The following is a 13,204-nucleotide window of genomic DNA, read 5'->3' as shown; positions in this document are numbered from 1 at the left end:
TCATTAGATAAATATATAACTAAAATACCTCACCAGTCTGATGCAATTTAAATTGTAGAAACATGTATACAAACACTGATACAGGGTTTATGTGCAATGAAATAATTGACTACAGTGAAAGAATATGATCCCATGTTGGAAATAATATCCAGCTTGATGTTTATGAGAAAGCAATATGTGGCTAGATAAAATAAATGATAATGAAGAGAGATGAACTGAACAGCTCTCAAGAAACCATTTTGTCTGAAACTAAAGTAACCCGTGACAGGTCAAGGCAGCACAATGTGGCGGGATAACTCTCCTGTCAACCTTTTAGCACAAGAAATCTGGACGTTTGCTTGCATTTTCTGAAGGATGTGAATTCTGAAACTCAAATGTGTGTCATTATTTAGTGACTTCAATCCTCAGTGATTTGCCAGAAAACCACAAATTTTATGACAAAGTCAGAGGAACACACCAAAAATATAAGGCAAATATCTGGACATTCTGTGAAAATCTGGACAGTTGAGAGGAATAGGTGGGGTACATGTATGAGCTGGTTTAAGAAATTACAAAAAATAGGATAGATCAGAGACAATACCAAGCATCATATAGACCAACTGCAGTGGACTGTTACCTCTGTAAGAAATTCTATGGAAATGTACATATATCACTTGCTCACAGCTCATAACCTGTTTCCACTTATCTGGCATAAATTAAGTCTGAAACACTTTTTCCTGCATATGTAAGTCTCTTTTTGTTTTATACATTATCTATATACCTGACCTGGGACACACCAGTGCTAGAATGAACTCAGTTATAATACTTGCTCCTGACACATACTTAAAAAGTTATGGTCTGATCACTGTGCTTTATTGTGAGAAGTTGTACCAATTCAGTTATCTATCAGACTGACCCTATTGTCCCTTTAATCGTGGCTGGAGTATGCAGAGACCTCAGTTAGTTTTCTGGGGAGTGATGAAGACATATTAGGGCTTCCCTTGAAATTATGAATTCAGAAACATCTCATAAATGAGATGGCTTTGTGTTATGAAGGGACCATGGTACTGCTCTGATTCGTAATGTTGTACATGAACCCACTGCTCAGGCCTCTGCATTACGTATTATTAGATGGAAAATGGTGAGAAACCACATGCTGTGATATTCAGCTCTGCTAGCAAAAAAAGGTTTAGTATTATTAGGATACCATTAGAATCACTAGCACTTGTAGTGAAGTGATTAAAAATCTGTTCCTTGTTAAACACCTACTAACAGCCCAACAGACATTACTTCTATAGCTTGCTACAGACTGAGATAACATTTCTGCACATGTATCTAAATGTACAGCAAAGTTAATGATACATTCAATGACCTGAGTATGGTAACTCTTAAAAAGAGAACCCCTAATACACCCATAAAATAAAGAAGCACCAGAACTCCTGTTTTAAAAACTTTCTGTACATCCTGTAAGTCTGAAAACTACTGATCTTTCACTTTTGTACAGGATCGGTTTACCTTCATGTGTGCGTATTGCACAAGGGCAAACAGCAATTGTCCAAAAGGCCGTTTGCAAAGTTTGCAAACGCCGAATGAAAAAAGGTTTGAATGTGCAATGAGCGAATGCACATTGACATTTGCTCATTGCAGATTCGGCATTTTGGGGGAGATTGCACTATAGTGGGGATTGGAAAATGGTCCCTTTTCCCACTGTAGTGCGATCTTGGAGTTAGAATATTAAAGTGGGGGGGTGTTCGAAAATCAGCAAATCTGCTTTTCGATTTGCTGATTTTCGAACATGTAAAACTGTCGCTGTTTTGATTTTTATGGTTATGATTCGCTCGTATGAGCAGTCGCACCACTGCGATTCGGCGTTGTAAAGGTAAACCTACAGGATCATTATTCTCATAACTAAATGGTGTCTCTACTTCAAGAGGTTCTGCAGGTTATATTTCCTGACACTCCCAGACCCTCAAAATACACATACATTAATGCATAAGAAAGCCATATTCTGTAAATTAAGGCATTAACTGCAGAAATTAAATACCATTAGGCTTAGGCTTTTTACCCATATAGAGATTTTAACAGTGAGGTCTACATTTGTCCACTGCTGCTCTAGGTACTAAGTCCTAGCAAGTTCTGCAGGTGAACGCAGTGACAATAAGTAGTGATCAGATATACAAATCACAAGCAACACAATGTTTATACTTAAACAGTACTTTAGCAACATATAATGCAGCCACTTACACACACACACACACACACACACACACACACACTTACACACAGGAGTGGCCTTAGGTCAACTGGTTCCCTAGGCAAAAGGGCTCCATGGTGCCCTCACCACAACACCCATTGCCCCCATCCTGGTCTACCTACACCAAATAAATACTGGGAAAGCGCCCCTACTAGAGCAGCGCACGCACACACACACACACACACACACACACACACACACACACACACACACACACACACACATATCCCTAAGCACACACATGCACACACTTGTTCCGCATGACAAATGTTGGTTAACTACAAAGAAATCATACCTGTGTTTGGGAAGGCTTGAATGTACAGTCAAATGAATGCTGTAACGAGTCTAAAAATGGTTGAATCTTGTATAAGCCATTGCTTGTTTGGCTGGAACGGAAGGCCACGATATGGAAGTACTTCAAGATTTTTTCAAACCTGGCTTGTGGCATGATTAAAGCTATGCTCTTGTTGCTGTAAAATCCACTGCTCCAAATGCTGAGAACAGACTCACAGTGGTGACTGCTGGTTGAGATCACATAACCCAAGAAAGCTTTCATTTCTGGTAGAGTAACGTCAGTCCAGCCTTCCTCTACTCCAAACTTCTCTTGAAATTTTTTGGCGTACATGTTGGTTTGGGTTACCATGTTCATAATCACATTGTCAGCGACAAAAAGTTGGAAAAAGTCTATGGCACTAGCAGATGCTGGCATTTTTCTTGTTGGCCCTACAAAATAAAATTAGACTCTTAAATATACATGAGGAAACAAATGTAGCTTTCCTACAGTAACATCTGCATGCATACATACATGTAGAGTTGTTGGGTGTCTTACACAAAACTGTAAATTTATTTTGAGAATCTCTCATCACTTTTATCACTCCCAGAATAGGAAGACTGCAATCTGATGTCATGCAATGCTGTAGTCCTCCTCAGCATGGAAAAGACAATGGTCTATATCAATAGCAAGTCCCACAGTAAAACCCATTAAATGAATACGGATTACTCACTACTGTTTTCTTGCTTAACTAATTTCCCATTTTACTGCTATCCTGCTTGTTTTGAATATCATGAAAAATGCAGCCACAACTGTCTATGACAAACAGCATGCACTTTAAACATTATAATGAACTAGAAGCTTTGAAAACAAACTGATTTCACTTGCAGGTTCTTTATAAAACTACATCTTTATGGAGACTTCTTGTTTTGCTGAATGGTAACTGTCCTGAGTGAAAAGTGTGGTAGAACATAATGCAGTGATCTATAATGCCAGATCAGTTTGAGTGGCAAATATTCTTTTCTGACACTATAAAACAATTGCGAGAGCAAATTAATGGAAAAATAATTCAAAGCTTATGTTTTAGATTAATAAATGCTATTTCTCAGTCTTAAAGACTTTGATTTTCATTGTCAAATACATATTGTTCCTTTGGTTTAGTCCTCTATGCCCACATACCATTGCCCCATGAGTTTTCATTCATTTTACTCACTACTCCCAGTGATGATGACTCCTTCACCTCCTGCCTTCTAATTCAACAGAAGCCATCTTATTCCTTGAGTTTCACAGAGTACATTTCATTCTAGTATTTCCTTTTGTTTATCACTGATCTCAAGGAGTAGATTATATTATATTATATTTCAAGAAGCATGGGGTGCCATATTTTATTTAATTATCTTATAAATACATCTATCTACCTATTTATGTAATTAATTACTTAATTAATTAATTGATTATTTGGTGAGAACAAATAACTTTATAAACAGAGGGCTATTTTACAGTAGGGAATACGTATGTAATGTCCTCTTGGTAAGGTCAGACGACAAAACTATCTCCTTTGAAATAAAAGTAAAACCCAGACTTCCAGATAACCATGGAATGTTCAGAAACTACTCTAAGGCTAACTTCCTACTATTAAGTGATAATCTGGCAAAATTTTAAGCCCTCATAAACCCTGAGAACACTGCTGCCTGTGTGTAACTGTGAACAGAAACCCTATATGCATGTTAAAAATGCAGCTGTACCCATCAGGAAGCTGTACAGACCTAACACAAAAAACAAACCACCCTGGTGGAATCACGACATTAGCAGGCTCTACAACAGAATAAAGAAAATCGTGGCAAAAATTAGGCGATGTAGCACATGACATAGCATGATTAAAGCACTATCATCAAAAGAAATAAACAACTCAAAGGAAAAAATAAAGTCTACCAAAACCAAATTTGAAGTAAATGTTGCTTCTCAGACCAAGGACAACTGCAAGTCATTCTTTAGTTATATCTGCAACCTCACAGGCAATACATAATTATGTGCAAAGCTCATTGTTAATGGAACCATGGATACTGAGCCAGAAGATATAGCAAACCTACTGGCAGTCAAATTAAGCTCTAACCTTACCCCTCTCTCCCCCTCAACCTCCCCTCTGGAAATACCATCAAATATAAGTCTCCCTGTTATCACTAGGGAACAAGTCATTAATGCTCTCTCTAAGGCCAAGAACACTGCATCAAAGGGCCCAGACAATATCCCAGGATGCCTTCAAAATAGCATGAAACGTGACATACCATGCCCTCTGGAATCACCATTTCACTGTACCCTTCAAGCAGGCTTTGTTTCTAACGAATGCAGAACAGCAACAGTCAGCCCTCTGCACAAAGGTGAACCATCTACAGACCCTGGAAACTACAGACTCATCAGTCTCACTAGTCTTATATGCAAAGCCATGGAAAGAGTTATCATGGAAATGATCAGTAATAACACACAAAACTCCCCAAACACTGGACCCAACCCAATTTGATTTCATCAAAGTCAGGTCATATTTACACAGCCTGGAGGACTTCTTTAAGAAGGTCACCAAAGCGATGGATGAAAGCGTTTCACGTAATATTCCATTTGGGCATTGCTGCCAAACTCAAGAGGTTAGTTATAAACCCTTATGTCACCCAGTAGACTAAATTTGTAGATGACTGCAAATTAGGAGCAGCCATAGAATCCCCCACTGACACTAATGTTCTTCAGGAAGGACTGACACAGACAAATAACTTGTGTCAGAGTCGTGGGATAAAACTAAATACCAAGAAATGCATAACAGTATTCTTCTAGAAATCATCCACCCCTGATGCCTATCATATTGACAACACACCCCTAAGAGTCAAACCAGCATTCAGGGACTTATGGACACACAAATTCAGTAATATGGCCTTTGACCATTATGTGTCTATAACAGTGATGAAAGCATTCAATGTTGTGCAACTTATAAACAAAGGTATGACATCTAAGTCCAAGGAGGTCATTGTTCCTCTGTATTCAGCATTCATCAGATCTGTCATTGAGTACAATGCTCCCTTTGGTATGTACCTAACTAGGCACACCCAACAACTGGAATGTCCACAGAGGTTCCTCACTAAAAGAATACAGGACATAAGTAACATGTCCTATGCAGAATGCCTCAAGGCCCTTTCCCTGTATTCTGTCTACTACAGGCTGTTGAGCGGAGATCTATGCCTTTCATACAAGGCATTGTCAGACCCCACTCTAATGGACCTCCTGCATATCCATAAAACAAACAGCACTAGAATTACCTGTTCTAAAGACTTAAACCTTGTCTATGATATAAATAGGACCCGCTGGAGAAACAGGTGTGTATCCCGGAGACTACCACTTGGATGAGGAACAGGACATTCATCCCTGGTTTGGCACCTATGTCTCTACTGGACACAGGCAACCAGTAAATGGTTCATCTCCCAGGCCCCTGCTTGTAAATGTTTCATTTCTCAAGATCCTGCTTAAACTTATCAAGGGTAGCAGAACTTGTCAGAGATTTGGGGTGCATGGCTAGGCTTAAAAACGCCCAAATGGTCATTAGTTTAGTAAACACCTATGAACATATGAAGCTGTGCAAGTTACTTTCTTTCTCAAGGGAAAGTAAAACATCTTTCAAAAATAAAAATGAATGCCCAAAGAAACACTTTACAGACAAGTTTAAAATGTATGGCACTGCCTGAGCTGCAGCGAGACCTGAGTTATATAGGAGAATGCTAGTCTGTCCATTAGAAAAAAAATCTGAAAAAAAAAATCCTGATGATGCATTAGAAATTATGCTGTAACTAACATTATACCAACTACTATTGTTAGTTAAGTCAAGTCAAAGTCAAAGTGAACTTTATTGTCATTCAGTCTATACAACTTGTGGATCACTGAACGAAATTTCATTACTCCATCCCAAGGTGGAGGCATTTCCACATACAGACCATCCACAGTACAACAGCTACTGTTGACATGACACACATTATTTTCTTAAACTCTGACTACAATACATATTGATTGCGCATAAAGGAGACTTTTTCCACGGTAGTCATTATTGCACAGTTGCTTTACAGCTTTGATTAGTGCACAAAAATATGAATTTAAGAATCTCAGTGGTGTTATTGCACTGAAATATTATTACACAAAAAAATATAAGGTATTGTCATTGGAATTTTTAGCAGCCTTTTTCAGGGTTCAACATGGTGTGGAGTTAGTATGAGTTTAGTAGTTTAAAGGCCTGTGGGAAGAAACTCTTACTGAATCTGTCTTGTTTTGCATCTCATACTGTGGTAGCATTTACCAGAAGATAAATAGGTGAACAGTCCATGGGCAGGATGGGTATCTGGTTGTCTTGTTGGCCCTGCTGAGACACCACAACAGGTATATTTCTTGGATGGCTGGGATTGTGGTCCCAATGATTTTCTCTGCTACCCTAACCACTTTCTGGAGGGCTTTTTGGTCTGAGGTGGAGCAGTTACCATACCAAGTTGCGATACTTTTGGTTAGTATACTCTCTATGGTGCCTCTGTAGACGGTAGTGAGGATTGTAGAGGGGAGGTTTACCTTTCTCATCTTTCACAAGAAATGAAAGCATTGCTATGTTTTCTATACAATAGCAGTAGTATTAATGCTCCATGTTAGGTCATCTGTGATATGTACCCCCAGGAATTTTGCGCTTTCCACTCTCTCTCACTCTATTTCATTATGGATTGTTAGTGCAAAGTGTGTTTTATGCCTTCTTCTGAAATCGACAATGATCTCTTTGGTCTTGTTCACGTTTAGTGTGTGGTTGTTGTCATCGCACCAGATGATGAATTGACTAATTTCCTCCCTGTAGGCTGATTCGTCATCATTGCTAATGAGACCGATGACAGTCATATCATCTGCAAACTTGATTATGTACTTTGCGTTAAGCTTGGTGGCACAGTCCTGAGTTAACAAGGTGAACAGCAGAGGGCTCAGAACACAGCCCTGAGGAACCCCTGTGTTCACAGTGATGCTCTTGGAGGTGTTATTGCCATTGAGTACTGTCTGTGGTCTGTCCGTGAGGAACTCCAGTATCCAATTGAAGAGTGGAGTGTTTATTCCCAGTTAGTCAAGTTTATCAGATGTTGAGGGATCACTGTGTTGAAGGCAGAGTTAAAATCTATGAACAACATTCGTACATAACAGTCCTTGTTTTCCAGGTGTGCCATGGATAGGTGAAGTGCTGTTGACAGTGTCTTCTGTGGAGCAGTTTGGTCAATATGCAAACTGAAGTAGATCTACAGATGCAGGAAGGTTGGATGTTATATGGTCCTTGAACAGCCTCTCAAAGCACTTCATTACGACTGAAGTGAGTGCTATGGGACAGTAGTCATTTAGAGCTAATGGTGGGGACTTCTTTGGTATAGGTATTATGGTTGTAGTTTTGAAGCATTTGGGCACAATAGCCTGACTTAATGAGATGTTATAGATGTCTGTTAGAACTTGTGTCAATTGGTCAGTGCATTCTCTGAGCACCCCTCCCAGGATCTTGTCAGGTCTAGCCACCTTCCTTGGGTTAACCCTGCACATGATTCACCTCACATCAGCAGGGTTGAGGTATCGTACATTGTCCATTTGATTTGTAGGGGCTTTCATTGCAGTTGTTTTATTTCTTTCCTCAAACCTACTGAAGAAGGTGTTGAGCTTGTTGAGGAAGTCGGTATTGTCATTACACTGCGCTGACATAGGCTTGTAGTCTGTAATGGACTGTATGCCTTGCCACAGTTGCCTTGAGCCTCTGAGGTCACTGAAGTGGCTGTAGATCTTCTGCCCATATGCCCTTTTTGCTGTTTTTACTCCCTTGCTCAGGTTCACTCTGGCCGACTTAAGGAGCGTCCTTATCTCCTGACTTGAAGGCAGTGTTCCGTGCCCTCAGGAGCTCATATACTTCATTTGTGAGCTAGTGTTTCTGGTTGGTTCATGTGGTGATGCTCTCGGTGACCGTCACATCGTCCACACACTTTGATATGTATCCTACTGGTGACTCAGTGTACTCGTCCAGGTTGGTGTGATGATCTACAGTGGTAGCTTCTTTGGACATGTTCCAATCTGTGCATTCAAAGCAATCCTGAAGTGCAGAGATTACTCTTCCTGGCCAGACTCTTATTTGCTTCTTGGATGGTTTCTCTGATTAGCAGTGGTCTGCTGGCTGGTGTCAGCATAATGGATAGATGATCCGAGTGACCAAGGTGCGGGAGTGGCTTTGCCCAGAATGCCTGTTTGACATTGGTGTAGACCTGATCTAGTATGTTGGCACCTCTGGTGGCAAAGTCTATACGTTGGTAGTAATGCAGCAAAACTGATTTTAGATTAGCCTGGTTAAAGTCACCCGCTATGATATAGACACAATCGGGGGGTTTGTTCTGCATTTCACTGACTGACTGGTAAAGTATGGTCAGTGCTTCATCTGTGTTTGCAACTGGAGAAATATAAACAGCTGATATGATAACAGCTGAGAAATCCCTCAAGAGGTAAAAGGGTCTGCATTTTACTGTCATGAACTGTATGTTCACAGAGCAGTGGGTGGAGACTTTCTCGCAGCTGGAGCACCACTTGTGGTTTATGTAGATGCAAGCTCCACCTCCCCTGGTTTTGCCATTAAGAGCCTGGTTTCTGTCAGCTCTAAATAATGACAGCCCATCCACATAAATAGTACTGTCACTGATAGTGAATTTAGCCATGTTTCTATAAGGATAAACACACAACAGTTTCTCACCTTGCTATGGCTGTTTAGGTCCAGTCTTAGGTAATCCATTTTGTTTTCTAGGGATTGATCGTTTGCTAGCATGATAGATGAGAGTGCTAGTCTGTAGGGGTTTGCTTTCAGCCTGACATTGATACCAGCTCTAGTTCCAATTTTCCATGGTCTTTTGCATCTTTTTCATTGTCGTCTTCTTTTGGATGTAGTGTACTTTGAATTTGTTTATGTACAGCAGTCTGAATCAAAATTAGACAAGATTCCTAGCTTGCTGAGTGCTTTAGGCCTCACAGGCCCTAGAGAAAGTGGCCTAGTAAACCAGTTGCATGATAAGCCTGTAAACCGAAGGTCTAGCAAAGTATTTCTGCCATAAACTTACCTTGTGTCCGTTTTCCTTCCTGTTTTGTTGTTTTTGTTGTTTCTGACGATATGTTAGATAGATATTTACACAAATACTACACATACCTTCCTCAAGCCAGAGCAGCTGCTGCCTCACAGGGCACTGCCAACTTGAAGAAATTGATACTGATACTGATTTTGCTACTGATACTGTTGATACTGATCTATGTTTCTGTCTGCTTCCTTTTTTTTCGGGGGAGGTAGGGGCATAAAATATCCACTTGCTGAGTGCTACCATGGAGACATCACTGATGTCATGCCACAGATATATAACTTAGAGGGTTATGATCAGGTCTCCAATCATAACCACATTATTATGTGTTCAAGACATGGATGGCAAGAAACTGAATCTTGGCATCCATGTTGAGAACACATAATTAGTAAGGATCAGTGAGACCCAATCATAATTCTTTGTAGCACATGGAATTTTATCTACTTCAAGTACTATCAGTCACCAAAGAAAAAAGAGCAAAGCTTGTAAATATTACTGGAGGAAAACGTCAGGACAGTTTTGTGCTCTAACTTGGTTAACGATATTACTCACAGACTGAGATCTGTAAACTTCTGTGGAGAAAATGAAAACATGAGGCAGGTAACTCAGGAACAGCTTCCGTAATACCTGACTGTAACAGAACTTAGGGGATGTGTAACACTTTTTACACTCCACTGAGAATCTGTTATGGACAGATCTCATGCTAAAGAAGCCCTTTACAGGTTTGTTTTTTCTAGGTTAAGCTGCTCTTGTGGGCCATTTTAAGTCTAGACTATTTCCCTCAGAGGTGAGAATCAAACTCTGTATCCTGTGTATGTGAAATAAACACCTTAACCATTAAGCCTCTGATTTTGGAGAGTAATCATGGTGCTCCATACACTACAATTTTCTCAAACGGCCTATTTTGTTATCGAGTGATGTATTGCATATAACATTTGCCAATGTGCCTGTGTACCACATACATCCTGTTTCATGATGAGTACTTCTACATTCACAGCATTGGCCAAGCATCACTGATCAGATAGCAGTCACCAAAATGGATGATTTCTCCACTGTAATTTTCATGACTGCCACTGCCACTTACTACATACATACTTATGGGGACAGCTAGGAAGGTGAGCTAACAGGAGATGGCAAAGTGTTTCAACAGGATACTGAATGGGACTGTGTAAGTTCCTGCTACTTATAACGCATACCACTGTTGATGTTAGCATAACTGTTAAAGAAACTAAAATAGCTGATAACATATGCAGGATGTATTTCAACAATTCATTTTATTTACAAACAACTGGGCATAGAATCCAGATCTCCAGAGTTACAATCTCACATGAATCAGAGTCATAAAACAGAAACATAAAATAATACATGTAAGGCAATCATTAAACAAGCGCATAAATCTATGACACTTATGGTGAGTTGTACATTTCAGTGAGCAAAAAGAAGAATATAAAAGGGGAACAGCAGAGTGTAAAGGTGAAACTGGTTTCTAAGGAATAATAGTAATGTTGTAAGAATGAGTGTTAGAAAGTGTATTTAAAGTAAGTATAGTTAATTTGAGTAGAGTCAGAGCAAGTGAGTCAAGAATAATTGTTATTGGAAAGAAATAATAAAATATTTTTATTATGTACAGTTTATTTACACAGGAAAATCTCTTGATTATTCCAACAGACTTATTTATTGGTGTGACAAGTGATGACATCAGAGAGAGGAAACTAAATTGGAGGATGTTGCGATTATTCTGGTGTATTACAATCACATAGCCATGAGCCTGTTAAGGGGATTTTCACTTGTGTTTTAAATGAGGAACATGATTCACTCAGGATACTAGGTTTGATTCTGACCTCTGGTCAATGCTTGTATGGTGCTTGCTTGTTCTCCCTTTGACTCTGTGGGTTCCTAAGTTCCACATCAAACACAATCAAGAATTGAATTGTGGGCAGCAGCACAGACTGTAGTTGGTACTTATTAGGTGAAGACTTCCATAGTCCAACTGCTTAGGCATAAACTGTGGTAAGCAGTATCTCCCAGATAGGAGGACACGGATCACATGCAGTGTCAGAACCAGCCACTTCATGGTGTCAAAACTGGCTCTAGGTGATTCAGTCATGTTGACTAATGTCTCCAAAAATGGTCATGGGTATTTGCTGGTGATAACTGGGACACATGCTAATGGTGGGAGGAGTGTATCTGCCTCTATTGGCCAGTGTATGGTATCCATAACACTCAGCAGCCCTACATCGATAAATTACTGGCCAGCCAGTGTCCAGTTGCCCAGCTTGGGTTACCTGGCATAAGCAGTACATGAAGCCAATCAGCCTGCCAAACATGAATTAAGGATTGCTACACTCAATACACGTTCACTGACAGGAAGCAGCCTGAAAGTAGATACCATGAAGGTAAGCAGGAGGCTGGACATTCCATCTATTCAGGAGACAAGATGGAAGGGCAATACAGCAAAGCCACTTGGCTTGGGATCCAGAATCTCCTTCTCATGAGGAGGACAGGCTAGATTTGGTGTGGGAATTACAGTGAGAGTGAGACTTCAGAAGACATTGAGGCATATCATCAGGATTAGTGACAGAGTCACGGCAATCACATTCCAGTGCAAAGATAGGGCACTATTCATGATCTCAGTCTATGCCCCACACCAGGGTTGTGACAGTGACGAAAAGAGTGCATTCATGCAGAAGCTGCAGGACCTACTAGATAAAGCATAATAACATGAGCTGGTATTGATAATGGGTGACCTGAATGAATATATTGGGGGAGACAGAACAGGTTATGAAAACTACCTGGGTCCACATCTGTGGAGCAAGAGGAATAAAGAACAAGAGGTCATTATACACTTCTATCTGTCAAATGGCTTGATGGTGGCCAACACATGGTTCAGCAAGAGAAAGACATTTAAAAGATCACATACAAAGAGTGGACAACATGCAACTCAGGTGGACTTTGAGGAAGAAACAGTGACTGCAAAGTCATCCCCAGTGAAACAGTCGGCCCACAGCACAAACCACTGGTTGCCACGATCAGCTGCAAACAATGGTCAGAAGAGGCTCTAAGGTCAACAAAGACCAGGGTGAAGATGTGGAAGCTGACTGGAGAAAAAGCATAAGAGATCAAGGAACTACTTAGGGCTTCAGCACCTCAAAAAATAGAGGAAATAGGTGGAGTTAAAGATGAAGAATGGTAGCACCTCAAAACAGCATGTGTGGGGACTATAGAACAGATATGTGAGTGAGCCAGGTATGGAAATAAGGTACATAAGGAAAGCTGGTGGTGGAATGCAGAAGTTCAGGAAGTCATCAAAAAAAAGAGGGAGTGCAGAAAGGAAAGATGGACCAGACTAAGAAGGAACACTAGACAGCTAACAAAGAGGCTAAGAGAGGAGTTGTAGTCTCAAAGAACAAGGCATTAAAGGCAACCTACCAGCATCTGGAAAGTTATTCAGTAGATGGTACAAAAAAAAACAAAATAAAAAACTCTATTAGGTTGCAAGGCAAAGGCAGAAAGATAAAGAAGACAGTCAAATACCCTTCTTAAGGGATGCCAGCAATA

At 40.2% G+C, this 13,204-nt stretch overlaps 1 protein-coding gene across 1 annotated transcript in view; it reads right to left on the bottom strand.

The window, feature by feature from the left end:
• PGBD5 (piggyBac transposable element derived 5) overlaps window positions 1–13,204 on the bottom strand; it is a 699,910-nt gene that overhangs the window by 470,612 nt on the left and 216,094 nt on the right. The window contains exon 2 of the mRNA XM_044076084.1: window positions 2,529–2,956. Within this exon, the coding sequence (XP_043932019.1) occupies window positions 2,529–2,956 (428 nt within the window). The remainder of the gene's footprint in view (window positions 1–2,528; window positions 2,957–13,204) is intronic.

The sequence above is a fragment of the Protopterus annectens genome, chromosome 1.part1 (assembly GCF_019279795.1).
Source record: "Protopterus annectens isolate FY-2018-M chromosome 1.part1, PAN1.0, whole genome shotgun sequence".
NCBI lineage: Eukaryota > Metazoa > Chordata > Ceratodontiformes > Protopteridae > Protopterus > Protopterus annectens.
Note: the sequence above shows the minus strand (reverse complement) of the source record. Positions and strands in the feature narration are given on the sequence as shown.